The sequence below is a fragment of the Cheilinus undulatus genome, linkage group 19 (genome assembly GCF_018320785.1).
Source record: "Cheilinus undulatus linkage group 19, ASM1832078v1, whole genome shotgun sequence".
Taxonomy (NCBI): domain Eukaryota; kingdom Metazoa; phylum Chordata; class Actinopteri; order Labriformes; family Labridae; genus Cheilinus; species Cheilinus undulatus.
The window spans coordinates 27,466,789-27,485,931 of NC_054883.1; the positions used below are offsets into that span (position 1 = coordinate 27,466,789).

Consider the following 19,143-nt stretch of genomic DNA (forward strand, 5'->3'; position numbering starts at 1 on the left):
ACATAGCGTCTTGTCTGATGGCCAAAAAGCACCATTTTGCTCTCATTAGACCAAAGAACTTTCTTCCACTTCACCATTGAGTCTTCCACATGCCTTTTGGTGAACTCCAGTCAAGATTTAATGAGTTTTCTCCTACAATGGCTTTCTCTTTGCTTTTCTTCCATAAAGCTTTGACTGGTGAAGCACCAAGGTAACAGTTGTTATATTCAGAGTCTCTCCCATCTCAGCTTCTGAAGCTTGTAATTCCTACAGAGTAGTAATAGAGTCTTAAGCCTGATTTATGCTTCTGCGGCGCTACGCCGTCAACGTGACGAAATCGTTGACCATTCGAAGTTCTGCTTCGAGGGAACACATGGCTCTGCAATTCACTGCCATGCTGCTAGGGGTGTGTGGCTGTGTGTGTGTGGTTTCAGAGGGGTCACATCCGAATCCTTGTTTATCTTCGGGTCACAGTAAACAATGGCGACCGAGGTGGAGCGGGTGTGTTTGGAGTTAGAGCTCATCAATATCGACGAACAAATTCTTTTGTTGCGAATGTTGAAGTGCAGGCGACAGGGAAGACGTTTGCAGAGGTGGTCTGTATGACCACCAAACGAGTCGAGGCTGAGAATGGGTGACGTTTTGAGCGGACCAATCACAGCCCTTGAGGTCTGCATTGCTGCAACGCGTAGTTGGGATTGTTTTGGAGGTGCGTGTCAGGCTACGGGATAGGAGGCTGCATTGACGCTGAGGGCTACATGTAGCTACGCTGTCGACATGACGCAGAAGTATAAACCAGCCTTAAGTGGCCTCTCTCACTAGTCTCCCTCTTGCACTGTCTCTCATTTTGATGGGAGGCGGATTTACACATGTGCCATATTCCTTCCATATCTTGATGATGGATTTATCTGAACTCTGGTGATGTTCAGTGCCTTGGACATTAATTTTTGTCTCCATCCCCTGACATATTCTTTTCAAAAATTTAAGTTGCTTGGAGTGTTCTTTTGTCTTCATGGTGTAATGGTAGCCAGGAATACTGATTAACCAGTGACTGGACCTTCCAGACACCTGTATCTTTATCTCTTAAGAACCAATACTAATTGGCTGGACCTTAGCCACTTTACTTGATAATGACATTACTTTGTAGAAATCTGTTTGCACTTTGAGATTAAAGAGGTTTGTCTTTAAATGTATACATATAAAAAAGCCAATTATATTGACCATGATTGTTTTAGAAAATCAATTAAAAGGTAAAACATACAAGGGGGAAATTTTTTTTATAGGCATGGTAAGTTAGGCCAATAATCATTATTTATTGGCCTACATTTATAAATATTTTTAAATGGATGTCAATTCGAAAACAATGGTCTAAACATTTGACTTTGCAATTTCATTGAAAGTAAAAATGAGTGACTCAAATTGATGTAAAAAAAATCCACACCTTTGGAATATGTTTTATAGCATCATCCTGCAGGGTATTTTTCCATCCAGCTCAGTCAGAACATTATGCTGCTGCTTTTGCGATTTCCTTATGATAATTGTGTATTCTGTTGTCATGCCGGGATTTCTTTTTGGCACTGTGCATGCTGATGAGTTCTGACACAGTGGGATAATATTTCTGCATCATAATTCCTTATGCAACCAGCTCCTGTTTCTTAGAAAACATCTGAAGGAGAAGGCTTTGGCAGGTTTAGTAAAAACAAAAACAGTCTTCAGGTCTGGATGTGATTATGGAGACAGACGCTGCTACCTGCTGCGTGGGAGGAAGTCAGGAAGAGAGAGAGGACTCAAACAGCTTCCCCTCCTCTGAAGGCTAACACCACTGCAGCTACAAACTGTTTGGTAAGGTTGTCAAAGCTTTTTGATACTGTTTTTGTCACAACATGCTTTAAAATTACACTATTGCTTACATCTATGATAGGTAATTTAAAAGCTTAAAAAATGATATGCATTTCATAAGACAGGTGTGTAATAGAGGAATAAACCCATCAACATTACAAGAAAACTAATCATTGTCACTGTTTTTGTGCAAGTTAGGCAGTGTGCCTGCACTTTCATAGAAAAATTGCTCAATACTGGTTGCACAAGTCTTTTCTTTTTGTTGTCCTGGTATCCACCATGTATTGATATCTGATCTCTGCTAGTTTCGTATCAAATTTAAAATTCTATTATTGTGACAAACCTACTACAACTTTCCTGCGCCTGTGTTGGCTATATAATAAAAAAGCTGTGGGTTGTTCCCTTCAAACAAATCTCTCTGCCAGAATGACATGTTACACTCGTTTACATCTTGACTTACAGTGTTGACCATGAAATGATTTAAACGATCCTGAACTATTCATCATTTGTCAACAAATTTAAGCTGTAAAACAGAGAGAGGCCTGCGGCAGCAGCCCACACGCTGCATTCTTTACAACCACACCATGTCAAAGTTATTAAACCTCTGGATCCGCTCTCCGCTTGGCCAACATGTGGAATTGTTGGGGCGTCTGCTTTAAACATGAGAATATAACAGTCAGCACTTTTAGGAAGAGAGAGGAGCTCCTTGGAGGGAGGGAGAGTTTGCAGTCTGAACTTGTGAATTAAAGTTTATCTGCTCATTCTCTTCATAATAACAGAGAGCACTCAGGGAAAAGAAAAAGCTAATTCTGTAAAAATGATTCTCTCAGCAAGGAGTAGATTCAAGTTTTGGTGTTTTGGTGAGTAAATAAACAAGAGGAACACAGTGCAGCTTGTACGAACAGTTTTTTTAAGTGACAAAATTCAGAAAAAACATTCTTAGTCCTGACTTTTTAAAAATCTACCCTGAAAGTTAGGACTAGATCCTGTTTAAAAAAAACAGTGTAACAGTGGACATTTGTGCAAAATTTGAAGACAATCCCTAAAAGCATTTATGAGATACCGCTTTCATAAGGAAAGTGACTCCCCTTGCCAGAAAGTGACACAGAGTCCTGCAGCACTGCTGCCTCAGAGCGATCTTTTTAGGTGGAGGATTTTTACCCTCCAGAGTCCCCTGAAGCAGGCTGTGGTGTGGTGGTGGACCGTGGTCCTAAGCACTACCTGTTTGGGCCATTTGCTCCAGCGTTACTAAAGCCGGAGCTCTCGGAGCCGAAGCAGTGCAGGTGCAGGCAGGAGAGGATGGGAGTGGTCTCTGAATGGTCAGTTAGAGGCGGTAATATTCTACCTTTAATGTGACGTAGAAACCTGCTGATAGGTTTCTACGTCACATAAGCCCCGCCTTTTCAGAAAAGATTTTTCAAAGCAGATATCCATTTGAGCTAATTAAAAGTTGTAAAATGCTGATTTTTTAAATCAGTTTTGGTCAAATGTCAGAGATAACACCAGCATTGATGTTTTTTATCATAGTTCAGTCAGATACTTCAGTGTATAGCTGAAAAAAATGTTCGAGTTCACAACTTCTTTAATGTTCTTTTTACCCCGTTTATAGTTTAATGGCGCCACGATGGTAGTCTGAAGCATTATTTTCCGTTCTCACATATTTTTACCTGCACTTCCTGTCTAAACTTGAAGTATCACTATTTAGCCATTTCGTGGTCAGTGGCTTCACAGTTGAGCTTAAATTCATTCCTTTCTGCATGCTGAAGCAATGTCTGTAAGTAAGAACAATGTTTACAGTATGCATGTTATGTTTTTGCTATGTTTTGTGAGTTTCCTTAAGTTTATCTGATGCCAGTTGAAGCAGCATTAAGCTAACAGAGAAGCTAATGCTAACACGCTAATAAGCTAGGGCCACCTAGCTACTAGGCTAATGCTGTGTTGATTCATGTCTAGACTTGCCTTATTTTATGTTTGTGTAAAATATTAATGGAGCTGTTTGTATTGTTTTCAGTTTCATAGTAAAGAATGTCAACTGTGAAAAGATATACCCCAAAGTAAACTTCATGAAAAGTCATCAACTCCTCTCTCAATGAAGAAATGCTGATAAAAAAAAATCTCACGATGCATCCAAGCTAATAGCTTTACCAGTGGCAGTCATTACTACTGAAGTCAGGAGGAGAATGGAAACACCTTCCTGGCTAAAACATTTCAGTCGGAGCTTTCCATAATCTAATCAGTTTATTCTTTGATCAGAATGAATATTTGTGCCAAGTTTAAAGTGCATCTGTCACAGGATTCTTGAGATTTTACATTCAGAAATAAGGCCCAGACATACATAAGTGGGATACCTGAAACTGTTACGCCTCCAGCCGTGACTACTATCAACATGGAGGCATAAAGTAAGAATATTTTAAGTAAACAAGAGTAACTCCTGACCTTAGGTGATCATTAATGTTTCAGAAGAAGAAAAATACACAGAAATGCAGGCATGTTGATTTCATAAAGTGATTTATTTCCAACTTACATTGCATTTATTGAAGATTGAGTTTCTCTCTCCTACACGATGCATCTCAGACAAAACAAAAGGATTCAAGTTTCATTCAGTGAGACTTTCAAATGAGACTGTCATAAATGCTCATGTCCAAGAGCATCTGTAACCAGAGAAACACCCTCTAAAAATAGACTTTATGCACACTCATGATAAATAAATGTATTTAGAGCAGAATCATGGCTGAACTAGAATTGTTGGTTCTTTCTGACTATGTTTTCAGCAAGCTCCATCAGCAGAGGAAATCTGAGCGTCCTCTCCTTCCATGACTCAGGGATCCCCTGGACACCAGTCTGATAACAAGAAATCAAGATGATCAGCAAATAAACACCTCACAACATATGAGCTCCCTTTCAACTAGAGAGCAATAACACATGACAGGATGATATATTATTCATTTTCATGTGCTGCTTTCAGATTCTGCAGGGGAGAGGTTGGCATTTCAACGTGCTGTCTCACCAGTTCAATGTGTAAAGTTTAAAGCTTATTAAGTTGATAACATTGCAAACTTTTTCCTTTTTAGCTGGAGTGCATTTACAATAAGTTGTAAAAATTCCATGAGGATATAACATGGCATAAATTTAACAGTAAATATGAAATAATATTTTACTCAGAGCAGCAAAGATGACATATTTTGTTGGCTAATGAAACTAGGAGTATCCTTGTTTCCAAAGCACTGGTAGTATTTTTCCTGGAAAAGAACTATGAAAAATGAAAGAGCATCTGAACTGTTTAAATTTTACATCACAGAGCAAATAATTTAAAAACACAGTGCTAGAAGACTGAGCGAATGACCTTTTAACACAGTTTTGCCTCAAAACGAGGTCAAACAGGTGCCACTTTAATTTTTAAGTACTCTGTGGCCAAATTACAGTTACAGCAAAGAGGAAATGTATTTTTAGACCTTAAAACAACCTTTTAATTGTGATGTATTTTGTAGTTAAAGCTAAACTTGTCACAATACTGACACTTTAAACATGATGCAATATTTCATTGCTAACATCGAATAATATAAATGCCTGTTTGATATAATGGCAACAAAAATAGAAGTCCTTCCATTGGATAATTTTGTTTATAATTACCCTTTTACAGTGCACTCATTTAAATACTTCAATTTTCTAAATTTAAGCTCAAGAAAATTATTAGTGGACATCCCAAGACATTTTACTTCTGTCACTTATAATTATTTTGTCATTGATATGGTGAAAATCAAGATAAACTAAGTGACCATATATAGTTTAATAATATCCATGAAATGTATGCATATCAAAATGTTAGTACTGGAAAAATACATACATGTAGAGTCTAATGAGTATTTACTTGCACATTAAAATGTTATTTAGATACAAAATATTAATTTCATGTACATTATGAAACCATAAGGAGGAATCGACATGCCGCTTCCCAATAAGACTTAAAGCATGGGTCATGAACGGGAAGGTCAAACCTCAGAGAGACATCAGAGATGACTTCAGTGTCTCCTAGCAGGGCTAGGAACATCAGAGCTAGTATGGTTGTCTTTAGATTATGACCTCTTTTAGAGGCGAGACATGACTGACTTCAGAATACAGGAAAAGTAACGGTGGTACCACCAGCTTTATTGTATAATTCCAACAGGAGACCTAAAATGATCAGAAATATTGAATAATTGAATTTTGGGCTCACAATAAAAATAAGAACTGATTTATTCCATTTAAGTATAATAAAACCGTTATGTAAAACTGACTAAAAACTAATATATTTTACTGTTATACCACTTATTTTACCTTATAATTCCACCAGAAAAAAAACATCTCAAATATAAAATGTCTTCACAGTTAAATTAAAACTTGCATATACCACACAAGTATATCAAACATGTTATAAGGTTATAAAACAGACAAAAAGTCACATCTAGTTTACCACTGATACTTTGAAATTTTATATAAATTAGTCAAATTTACCACTGGATCACTATTAATTTTTTTATAAACCTGTGATAACATCTAACTACCCTATAAATGACTATTATCCTATATCACAATAACTTAAAAAAAAAAACAGCTTTAGAACGGTTTCTAGATGAAATGGCCATATTTTTTTTATTATCAAACATTTCACACCCCTAAATGGGCTTAGATGGCTGCTCCATTTGTCACAATAAAATTGCAGTAATTGCTTGAAATCCTTCACAAAGAAAACCTATCATGACATTTAGCACTACTATTCATCTTTAAAATGAGTTAGTTTCATCAGCTTATCATGGGCAGTTATGATTTTAGGGCCATTTGTTTGGGAACAAAGAGATATAAAACTGCATTTTTCGAGATCTGGGCCACTGCTGATTGGTTAAATTATATGATGTCACTTTCTGTGATGTTGACTGGTCTCCACTGATTGGCTTAGGAAAATCATTCTGGTTCTACTGTATCAGAGAGTTGGGAGGGGTTAACGAAGAAAGTCAACCAAAGCAACCATATGTGGTTCTTTGCCCCGAGAAGTGAGGAAAAAACATACTCCTGTTCAGCCACCGCCTCTTATCCAAACACTGCCAATGTATTTGTACAGTTTAGACATTTCTTGGACCCTTTTGGTTTAAAAAATGATTGAAGACCTGTAGTTTTTAAGTATATACAAGATGTGTTTGTGCAATTTATGTGATGTGACCTCCTTTGTGCCTTTTAAGAAAACCTCATACATACCCTAAATGCCCCAAATAATTACTCAATACTTACAGGATACAATCTAAAACACTGTTTATCAAAAAATGCCAAAATTATTGGTGATTGATTCAAGGCACAGTAACATTTAATTGACAATATACCTACTTTTTTAACATTATATTGATTTTGAGAAGTATCCCATACATAAATATAGAATTGTTTATGGAAATATTTCATGCATAATATTACCGGAGACTCCCGTAATCCTTTAATTAGCATTATTCTTAATACCTGTCTATTCATCTACCACTTTTCTAACTTTTTATATAGCTACTATGGATGTATGTGATGTGGTTTTGTTTTAAAGAAGCAGATTTTGTTGTATGACTTGCCATTACAAAATGTTTAATGTCCCTAACAGCCACCTTCTTAATACAATACCTGTGCTCCAAAACATGCTCCAATGAAGGAGGATCTACTGGCGGTGCATCCCCCGCGCCTCATCGTGTCCCTGACGGCCTCATCTAGCTGGGTCAGCGTCAGGACGGCGTGAAGCGCTCCCTGGAATGCACCAGGCAGAGCTGCACACAGAGGGAGGCATTTTAGTAGTAAGGCAACGGATCAAATGCAATAAAGAGGATCAAGTCTTCTAAGTGTTTTAAAATCTTTAACTTAATTTTCTTTTACAATATGATCATTATACATTTCAAAGCATTGGCAGATCTGGTTAGCAGAGATTTTTAGGTGAACATTGAGTTGCCTGTTAAACTTGACACTTTGCTCCCAGCAGGAGGAGGAAATGGAGGAGGAGGGAGATTATTATTCTGAGATCAAACACCAGAGGATTCTCTGAAGACAGAGAGGGAATGCGAACCACTCCAGACCATGCCAGGTTAACAGAACTGCATTACCCAGCTCACCTCATGTATTGGTGAAGACAGCAGGGATCAGCTGAGAGCTGCCTCTTGACAGGTTCTCCTTCACCTGCTGGAGTTGAGCTGCAGCAGGAGGACAGAGGAGATAGTTTCAGTTTAATTATATGCGGTCTGTCCTATCACACATCATGGATCTTAAAACATATTGCATAAAAGTGTATCTTTATTTTGATGCTCATTTAGCACAAACACGTCTTGATGCTGTAAAGCAAGTTTTCTTGTTTTTTTTCCGAGGCAAATCAAAGAAACCAGTTCAGCAGAAATCAGTTGCTTTTTTGAGTATATTTAGGGGTTAATACAATATCTGTACAGTTAATCTGAAGCTTGATGCTGGAGCTATTTGTGGAAATAATTGGGTGTTTATCTTTTACCAAACAGCTAACACAGAGCCAAAGCAGTGCTTAAGATATTAATATTAAATATATTTTAAAAATACATATCTAAATCTAGACCCCACATTTTGCTTTTATTCTCCCTTTTTTCAAATGAATGGTGCCAATTGTAAACTTTAACATGAAATTCATACCCACCCATGTTACACTAATTAAAAATAAATCAATAACAGACAGTTTCTGCCCAATTTTAGGTAAAAGAAGTTAAAATCAGTGATCTTCAATACAGTGTAATGTGGTTTTAGAATGATGGGCACACTCTGAGAACAATAGCATCTAAAATAAATGATGTTGGCTGTAAAGGATGCTTTTTAAAGATGGAACTGCATCATTTTTGCCCCAATGAACTAAAGATTTGTTGATGTTTTAAATCTAAATTTGTTTTAAAGATTGATAGTGTATATAATGGGGAAGCATACCCCTGGACCCTCCTTAGTTTGGGCTAATCACCTCTGGCTCCTCCCCTGTTGTTATCCCCTTTTGTCTTTTAAAATTGACAATTGGGGGTATATATGTACCCTCAACTTCCACAGGGCTCGTGCCTGTGGCTTTTGGTCTGTGGCAAGAATTTTCTCTGACTCATGCCCTCAACCACCATGTCTGTTATTGAAGCGAACAGACAAAAAACAATAAATAAAGAGAACAGCAAACAAACAGTGTGCTACTTTGCCTGTCTGAGGTCGACTTGCTGTCCATTTGCTCCCTTTTTTTGATGCAACTTTGGTATAGTGGTGGGAAATATGATCAACAGTCAGTGCATGGTGTTATATTTTGAAATTAACTGTGTGTTTATGTGTTATTTCCTCTTTTGGACTTCCTGTTTGAGATGGCATTTCTTGCATTAGATGAAGACAGATGGTTGTGCGTGTTAGTGAAATCCAAAGACTGCCTGAAAAGGTTATGATTATCTCTGGAGTGCACGGCACAGACACTGTGCAGACAGCCTAAGTGGGAATCAGGCTATAGCTGTCTCCATAGTAGAGTCAATTATGAGATATTTGACATGTTGGAGTTGAAGCCACATGTATACTCACCAACAACAGCTCGGTCCAGCTCCTGTGGGTTTTGTCTTTTTGGGTCATTCATCTGAGACAGAACTTTATCTAGAACTCCAGGATCAGGCCCGTTCAGGATGAAATGCTCCAAAATCCTGAGCAAGAAAACATGCAAATTAACCACTGTTTCAATTCCTTTGAAATCATTTTAGAACTGTTTCTGACTAAACATTTACCTTGCAGCAGCCAGAGTCACAGCCACACACATGTCGTTGTTCTGCGTCACTCTGACAGCTCTCTCCACCTTCTCCAACACCTCAGGTTGACCTGCAAACATGGCTACAAGTGGAGCAAGCTTTGTGACCCCATCCATCTGACAGTCCACATCAGAGCCTAAAACACAGTTAGAAATACATTACAACCAACTAAAAAACCATGGAGGTCTTCATTTACTTATATTCTTTTTACCAGTTTCTTCTTTTCCAGCATCAACATTTCTCATGAAAGCTTTCAGGCTCCCGTTTCTCCAAGGGCCAGGGAGAGGAAGGACGGCTTTAGGGCCTAACAAAGGAAACAAGCATGCAACTTTATTTTTAAGCCTCATACTAAGACAGAATAAGAGACTATGAGTCAGGGATAAACCAAGCCTTATTCCTCCTCTCTGCAGGTGGAGCTCTTCTCTCAGTCCTGATGGTAACACAGCCCACAGACATAAAGCTGTACAGTTTATTTTACCCAGAAGCCTCTTGTGCTGGTTAACAGCAGCTCTGTGTTTAAATGGACACAAATGTTTAACAGGAAGTGTGACTGTGCAGGATCTTTTTCGTGCAGAGGGATTTCCCTGTCAGCAGGTGGAAAAACATGTTTTATCAGACTGAGACAGAGGCTCTAACATCCTCTCAGACCTGTTTGGTTTATGACTGATGGATAAACTGACATTACTGGTGTTATGATAAAAGACTAATAATGGTGCAGTACCTCCTTTCTTCCTGTAGGGATCATTCAGAGGCAGATCGTACACGGTTCCTGGACCGAAGAACTCATAGAAACGTTCGGTCAGATCCTTCACATCCACATCTGTGAACACATCACACACTGTCATCCATTTATGAACTATATATTTCTAATAGCTGTGTATTTCTAAAGGACATGTTTGACTCCTTTTTTGTTTAATCTCAATTAAGTACACTGTTGCATTATTTTGCAACCCTTGTTAAAGAAGATTACATTTTTTAAAAAGTCTTTCAAGAAAAAACTTGATATCAAGCAAGAAGAAATTTTTTTAAGCCAGAAGTAACTTGAAGATGGCACCATTGAGATAAATTTGATGTGAAAGCTGAGTGGTTAGGTCAGCTTCGCATCAACAACCTTATTTTGACAGCTTGAATCATGCTGTCATAGCGCATGTCACAAAATACTTTGAGGTATGTCCAACATCATTTTGCTATTTACAAAACAAAGAGGTTGGATAAGTCACTTGATCATCATACAAAGATGATATAAACTAATCAGGGGATCAGCTTTCATTCCTTTAAAGGCCACTTCAGGTCAAAGATTTGCAACACAACAAGGCCATTTTACAATTTTACAGGCCGGCCTGCCTACAGGACTGGCCTGGCCCCTGAAAAACTGATCAAGTGAGCCCTCCGTAATTGTGATTTATTGATGATACTATGGCTTGTGTGTTGGATCAGTCCACTGGTGCTAGTATCCTTGCTAACAGTTACTTCATTATGGAGCTGAAAAGTGTCAAACTATTATTGGGTTCTGATGTCAAAATAATTTAATCCTGCCACTTTTAAATCAATTTTCATCACTGTTTAGCTAATTTATGCAACTTTTTTCCTGTTTTAACCCATTTTTTGCCACTTCTTGCCCATTTGTGCCACTTTTAAACTCCCTTTCACTATATTCAGACATTTTTGCAACATCATGTAAGTCCTAACCCATTTTTGCCAACTTTTGCTCTTTTTAACCACTTTTTATTACTCTACCCACCATTTTTGCAACATTTATCCACTTTGTATCCCATTTGCCATTTTTTTGCCCTGTTTAAACCCTTTTTACAACTTTACCTGGTCATTTTTGCAAACTTTGCCAACTTTTTGACAATTTTTGACACTTTTGCCTCTTATAACCACTTATTAACCCCTTTTAACTACTTTATCCAGCCATATTCACAACATTTTTGCCACTCTTAACCATTCTTTTCAACATTTTGCCCCTTTCTCCCCCAATTTTATAACCCCTCTCATTACTTTATCTGGCCATTTTTGCCTCTTTTAACCTATTTATGATACTTTCTGCTGCTTTTAACCAGTATTTTGTGACTCTTTAACCCCTTTTCACCACTTTTCCTGTCATTTTTGCCTCTTCTAACCTATTTAGGCTACTTTTAACCCATTTTGCAATTATTACATTATTTTTCCCATAAAGTTGTCCCAGTTCCTTCTACTTTAATTTCTAGAATCTTTATATTTGTGCACATCATGGCTTAGCTATTAAGTCCATCTCTACTTTGCAAGTGTTTTGGTTCATTGTGCCCATCCAGATTGTTAACACTACGAAAAAATGTAACTCTGTTTAAGAAGGGGGGTTCAAATTTTGAAAAAATGGCTATATTGCACTACAGCATAGATAAATAAGATTCATTTTTGTTACTATAACAAGTATTTACATTCCAGTTAATTATAAAATATGGTTTTCACAGATTAACGATCGACCCTCGTTTTGCTGACCTTCTTATTGGCCCCCCATTTGGCTGGGCCCCCGACAGAATTCCTGATTATCCCCCCTTATGGGCAGCCTTGGCTGCAGGGAACAGTTGCAGCTGTGTGAACTGGGCCATTGCACCTTGAATCAAGCTGGCTGATGGTGTTTGCAAGTAGATAAAAGGGAAATTGAAATCCTGTTCTGAAAGGCTATAAACACCAACACACTTTTTTTCCCCCACGTTGAATATTTGGTTTGATAAAACCATGCTGTGAACTTTAGAAATAATTTCATCTGCCTTCTTTGAAATACAATTTTCCCATGGAGACTTTAGCCTGATAAACACAACTATCCCCTCCACTGGCTGTTCATTTATAACAAGACTGAGCCAGCAAAGTATTTTTGGGCTGATATGTGTATCAAATAGCACTGCACATGGTTACACCAGAGAATTAGTGATGAATCACCCTCATGCAGTATCATCTCCCTGTTGCAGAGAGTCGGATGTATCTGGCAGCTGGTATGTTATTTACATAGCAGATTTCTTTCTTTATTCTCAAATAGACCAAACTCCACCTAAAATAAAGAAGCCAGTGAAGGAGTGAATAAAAAGTAGTTCTCCTGTGTCTATAGCAAGCTGTCTCCTTCAATGAGTCCTCCTGACATGTTGGTACTTCAGATAATTTAGCATGTTATTGATCACAGATGGGCTGAATGGCAGGGGGCAGTGCTGTAGGTGTTAGTCTCGTCTCCATTTGTATGTCTGTGAGAATGGCATTACCTCCACAGGTGCTCAGAGACTGGAGCAGAACGAACGCCTGGTCTCCGTAACATGTCTGCTCGCCTGTCGTCCGGCAGTAAAAAGGATTTGCCGACTCAGGACGAAATTCAGGACATGGCTCCAGATCAGACAGAACCTCTTTGAGACGGTCGGGATTATAGATCCAGTGCATGGGCTGGGCTGAGACACACCCACAGGAAAGAGCAAGGAAAATAGTGGAAAATTAAACAGTTTTATGTCTGTTTTTGACCTGACCAGGCCTATATTGCATGGATAACAGCATGGAAAAGAAAACAGACATATGCAACACAGGATCATCAAAATAACATGTCAGACTAAGGGAGATTAATTTCTGTAAATAGCTTAACATAGCACTTCAAATCAAATTTTTTTACCGGCCTGTTAACAGATGATAACAGAATGTATGGGGTCATACACACCCAATATCAGCTTATTTTTTGTTTTTATAAACAGAAGCTTCAGGCGTTTCGGCCTCAGCTTCATCATCATTACATCACTTAGCTTATCTCACCAGCAGCATCTGACACTGCAGCCCCGATAATGGCCCCAACGGCTCTGTCCGCCACAGTTAGGGACATCTCCTACCACAGCACACAGAATTACATGAAAATATGTCAATTAAAAAGAGATTATGGTCATAGAAAAGAAATACAACACTTAATAGTTGTTGGAAACAGTTTAGTTAACTCAAACATTCTGACTGACTGTTTATTTAGTATCTTTATGCAAATTTTCAGGTGCCTCCAACATTGTTTTGTTTTGCATTATAATTTAATAGGAAAATATTGACTTATGAAGCACAGCACATTGGATAACATATCTGGTAAAATAGTTAAAAAGTAGTTCTTCCCTTTATCAAATAACTTTCCAGAGGAGACACACTAATGCTTTTTAAATGTTGGAGTATTAATGTTTCATGTCTACAGAAGTCCTTGAAACAAAATCATGCATAAATTATTGTTAATATTGAAAGATTTGTTAAACCTTACCTTAGCTTTGTCTACACCATTTAACAGACCACTCTAAGTGTGGTGAAAATTTTATCAAAATGTCCCTTTTCTGTCGAGGGGAGAGAACCATCTGCACACTGATAAGACACATGCACCAATGACAGCCCGAGAAAAACTGTTATCACTGGAGGGACGCCAAGAAGGGGGTGAGGAGGAGGACTAGACCTCATTTTTAAGATTTAAGCCATATAGTCGAAGGAGAATCACTAGATATGCAGTTCTGTAAAAAACCTTTTAGGCAAGTTTGGGCCAAAAATTGAGGCTGAAATAAAGAGTAGATGCGTAAGACGCACCAACACTACTATTATCTGGACAGAACTGAAATGAACACAGCATGCAAGCGGGCTTGCCTCCATCAAGGAGCCTGATGCTCCTCTGCTCCTGCCAAAACTGCAGCCAAAAGAGACATCAATAATATACTAATGAATGGCCAGACTGTTTAAATGATCAAGGGCAGTATTTTTGCTCAAAGAACCACTGGCTAAGAGGGCACAGTTAACAAACACAGCAGAGACTCAGGGAGGCAGTGAGTGATGTGGCTGTTAAATCTCTATATTTGGCAAAAAAAAACTTTTATTACTCTGGTTTTCCTCCAACACAGTAACTGGTGAGTTTAAGTGAATTCAAAGTGAATAAAGACGGAATTCAGAGTGAATACAGAGACAAACATCCATGGCAATGCATCTATTTAGATTCTTTCATGTATCATTCATAAAGGCAATAAGATGTAGAGCCTTGTTTCCCAACCCAGGGTTCGGGACCCCCTTTGGGGGGGGGGGGGGTCAGAGATGTGGCGATGTCCTGTCTGCTCTTAGGATGTTAAAATTATGTTCACTCAAACCACCTAAAATCATGATAAAGCCCAGATGAATGGATCATACCAGGGTCTTTTGCTAATGACACTTGTGGTTTGGGCTATTGTGTTTGGCTTTAAACGATGAAAACAATTCAAATTTAGGTGTATTTTTAAAAGCAATATGCCATCTTTTTTCATGTGGGTCCTGGGGGCCCTCAGCTCTTCTTAAAAATGTGAAGGGGCAATAATGGAAAAAGGTTGGGAATCGCCGATGTAGAAGACAGGAGAGAATGCCAGCAACTGGTAAATAGTCCCAGTATGTCAGAAAAAGTCCTGGTCCACCGAGGGGTGAATTTTAGAAGTAGCGGTATTGCACACCGATGCATACGGGCCCAGTGATAATTTCGATATACATAGATAACACCGGGGCAGAGATTCACTATTTGGTCTGCAGCACAGTCACATATTGACAAAATTGTTGGTACCCTTCCGTTAAAGGGTACCAACATGTGAAAATGTGCAAGATGCAAAAATCCAGGATGGCAGACTCCATGGTAGGCTATGTGATGAAAAGCCTTATTAATTGATTAAAAAAAAAAAAAAAAAAAAAACAACAACAATTTTGACATTTTCAGGCAACTGCATACTAATTTGGCTAGGTCAGTTCACATAAAATATGTTTCATTTTTCACCAGTTGTTTCACAAAAAGCCACTAGTGTAAATACATATATGGACAATATTGTTGGAACACTTCCTTTAAAGAAAGAAAACCCACAATGGTCACTGAAATAAGTTGAAACTTACAGAAGCAATAACAGATTAAAAATAACTGAAAATTAACTAATGAAAATCAGACATTGCTTTTGAATTTTGAATCACTTCATAAAACAAACTAATGAAACTGGCCTGGAAAAACTGATTGCACCCTAGAAAAGGTTAAAAATAATGTGACCATAGAAACATGTTTAACTAAGGTGTGTCCTGTAATTAACATCACAGTTGTCTTCAAACTTGTAATCAGTCAGTCTGCTTATTGAAAGGCTGAAAAGTTGTAACTGTGCTGTTTGCTATTATGGTGTGTACCAAACTGAATGTGGAGCACAGAGAGCTAAGGAGACAGTTGTCCCAGGAGATTAGAAAGACAAGCATGTTAAATGTAAAGGCTATAAGACCATCTACAAGCAGCCTAAAGTTCCTGTTGCGCATATTATTCAGAAGTTTAGGGTCCATGGGACTGTAGCCAACCCCCCTGGATGTGTGGTGCAAGAGGAAAAATTAATGACAAATTGAAGAGACGGATAATAAGACTGGTAACCAAAGAACCCAGAACTATTTCCAGAGATTAGAGGTGAATTCCAAGGTCAAGGTACATCAGTGTCAGACTTAATGAGGAAGACTCCATTGTTGAAAGAAAATCATGAAAAGAGAGAATGGATTTTGCCAAAGTGCATATTGACAAGCTACAAAGTTTTTAAGAGAATGTCCTTTGGACAAATTAAACAAAATTGGAGCTTTCTGGCAAGTCACATCTGCATAAATGAGGCTTTAGGGGAGTAATTAACCTTTTGTTTTATGGATTGTCTTTTTGACACAAGTTTGGCAGTTGTGCAAGTTGTGCAGTCCTTTCAGTGAAGCTGGCTCATAATACTTTAACTTACAATTTTTTCAATCTATCCAACTTTTCATGTTGCTAATCAAGTGAGAACTCAAGCAGCTGAGTTTGAAAATGATGTCTGACGCTGGAGGAGATCATTCCAATTTGTTTTTTTCTGAAGCCATCTAACCCAGCCTGGTTTTCAGTTGATGTATCTTTGTAACATTTTATTTATGGGTCTGTTTTCATGTTACAACTCTACTGCTACAGCAGAGAGAAAAATAAATACGTTCTAAGTTGAAACAGCTTTCAGCGTCAATGTCTGTCATTTTTATTAGTCATGCTCTCTGTCTGTATCTCTTCCACTCCATCACCTCCATCCGTTTTATTCACAGCTGATCCCTGCTCTGTTCCAGCTCTGATGAAACCCTGCCAGGCCTGGCAGGGCTCCACTTATCCCCGACCTCTCACAGGTTTCCCAGGCCAACCATCCATCGATTTCTCCTCTAACTTCCTGAACCAGCAAAACAGAGAGCAAGGGATGGGTCAGACAGTCAATACTAGTGAGAAAACAGAGAATAAAAGCTGCTACGCTTCACTGTGTGCTCTGTGACATGGCTCAGAGTGTCATACTGCAAGAAAACTGATGGTTGTGGTGTCACATGGGGTTTAAAGTTGGTATATGAACCAAAATCTTGTTCAAGAGGTCACAAATGAAAGTTTGGCATTAAAATGAGACATAAACTGGATGGTAGTCAAGAGCTTTATTAAAAATAGATTAGATTTGTAAGTGTATTAAGTCCCAGGTGATTTTATTGATCAGTTCTGAATAAAACACAAGATACTTGTGCCCTATAAAGAGGATCAGCGCTCAGTGAAGAAGTCCCTAATCCATTACTATTTGCCTCCACAAGTCAACCGTGCAGACCGATGGGTAGTAAGAAACCCCCCACTCCACCAGGGTTGTCAAGTTAAGGTAAAAGTAACCAAAGTATTATCCTTTTACTGCAGGCTCTTGAAATATAGATCCAAACTAATGTACTGTTACTTATAACATAAAGTCATTCATGAGTCCTTTTAGGGAGATATTATGTGGATGTGAAAGGCACCATCCTCATTGTCTTTTCTTCCTCTTCCTGATTGTGTGCAATGCTGCTCATTGTTAGCCATTTGTTGAAGCTGTAGGATGATTACTTTGGAGGTTTTCCAGTAAGCTGGGGTCATTGAATCCCACTTTGTCTGATGACCGTGCAATGCCCATAAGTCACGCCAGCTATGGTGCACTTCTTGGATTGCATCACGTTGCAGGTTAGGGTCCCAGCCTTGTCAGAGAAAAAGGTATTTCACCTGGCCTAATTCTTCGTTCAGATTGGATGTCCGTGCCATGGCAGGGGTGTTTGTCAGCTCATAAAGCATATCAGTGTCCCAGTTGATGAAAAAGGCTTAGATGAACTTGATAACTTCCAGGGTGACCAGTAGACTGATGGGGATCAGGTTGTTGAAGAGAATGATGACGGTGAGGAAGTTGAGGCCAAAGTTTGCCACCCCGCCATAGTTGAGATCCATGTACCAGGCATTGTGGCCATACTGGTGCTTCCAGATGGTTTGGCCAATGGAGCAGACCAGAGAGATGGCCAGCAGGCGGCCAAACAGAACAAGAATCTGAACGTTGGTGATGCGCTCCACGTTGGACAGCTTCAGAGGAAGGGAGGAATTCTGCATGAGTTTAGTGTCATGTCCTTTGTAGACCACCACAACATGCACCCACTGGGTGTTCCTCAGCTGAGCTCCTCTCAATAAGATCTGGTCCAGACCCAGTGGTATGGTGCTCTGCCCATCCAGATGGATGTTTCCAACAAACTCATAGAGGTGGCGGTTTGGGCTCTTGCACTCAGGCACATCAGGCTGTCGATGTCCTTTAAGTCTGTGCTCACTTGGAGACCCTGTTTTATTTTAAAGGTTGGTTTCTCCGTCCAAATTCCATGTTTCAATGTAACACATACCCTGTGGTTCACTGGACAATAAAATGACAGCATCCGCAGGAACGAAATCACTGCCATTTCCTTTAATAACATCGCCAACTTCAATCTACTCCCAGTGCACCATCTCCCAGGCACCATTTCTCAGTACTTGGCATTCCTTTTTGTTGACAACACTGTCAGCATGTCGTTTCAGATCTTCAGTGATCTCTTTGACAGCAGCCACCATCAGGATGAAGGGCAGCAGCACCAGTGTGGTCCAGTGATCAGTGGGAGACACACCTAGGATTTGCTGCAAGAGTGCAATGAAGAGAAAGAAGGCATTGGCCGCCCTCCTGAACTGTGAGTAGAGGAACCTGAGGAGGAAGGTGAGGACAGTATATTTGGCTGTGCTGACCCGATTGCTGCAGAACTTGGTGAACTGCAGCTGATTGAGGTATATCAAAGTTCAAAGTTCAAAATATGCTTTAATGGCATGAATCGCTGACACTTTTGTTGCCAAAGCAGAGTACATCAAAAATAATAAACAATATATAAAGAATAATAAATATAATATATCAGTCGAGCATCTTCTTGGTCAGCTAAGGACGTCTTTTCTAATGTGTCCTCTGTCTTTTCATGCCCCTCTGCCCGGGTACGAAGATTGGACATCGTTCTCTGGATGGGCGGCATCTCTCCACGCAGAGCTGGGCAACGGCACCTGTCAAGCGACCGTGGCTTGTTAGTTCTGCTCCATGTGTGCCGCTGCTCTTCACAACCATCAAAGAATTTCAAACTAATGACTAAAAAATCAACAGTGGAGTCTCTCTCATGCGGATACTGCTGCATGTTCACTACTAATGAGAGGTAAAGGCAAGGTTTTATAAACAACATTCATTCCCTGATAGTAACAGAAACACGCCCAGGAGCCCACGGCTTC

The 19,143-nt window shown here is 39.1% G+C and overlaps 2 protein-coding genes across 2 annotated transcripts; both read right to left on the reverse strand.

Moving 5' to 3' along the window:
- Positions 1-4,309: 4,309 nt before the first annotated feature.
- Positions 4,310-13,923, reverse strand: LOC121527450 (crystallin J1B-like). The gene is made up of 10 exons (XM_041814411.1): positions 13,834-13,923; positions 13,356-13,425; positions 12,824-13,003; positions 10,309-10,407; positions 9,799-9,891; positions 9,567-9,723; positions 9,370-9,485; positions 7,929-8,006; positions 7,450-7,589; positions 4,310-4,659 (listed from the first exon to the last, which is right to left on the reverse strand). The coding sequence occupies exons 2-10, from the start codon at positions 13,420-13,422 to the stop codon at positions 4,555-4,557; spliced, it is 1,035 nt and encodes a 344-aa protein (XP_041670345.1). The 5' UTR covers positions 13,423-13,425; positions 13,834-13,923; the 3' UTR covers positions 4,310-4,554.
- Positions 13,924-17,333: 3,410 nt separating this feature from the next.
- On the reverse strand, positions 17,334-18,896 carry atp8a1 (ATPase phospholipid transporting 8A1). Its single transcript, XM_041814730.1, is given in 7 exon segments — positions 17,334-17,419; positions 17,422-17,498; positions 17,500-17,579; positions 17,581-18,143; positions 18,146-18,200; positions 18,202-18,670; positions 18,787-18,896. Coding segments are annotated over 7 exon segments (1,440 nt in total).
- Between the last annotated feature and the right edge of the window lie 247 nt (positions 18,897-19,143).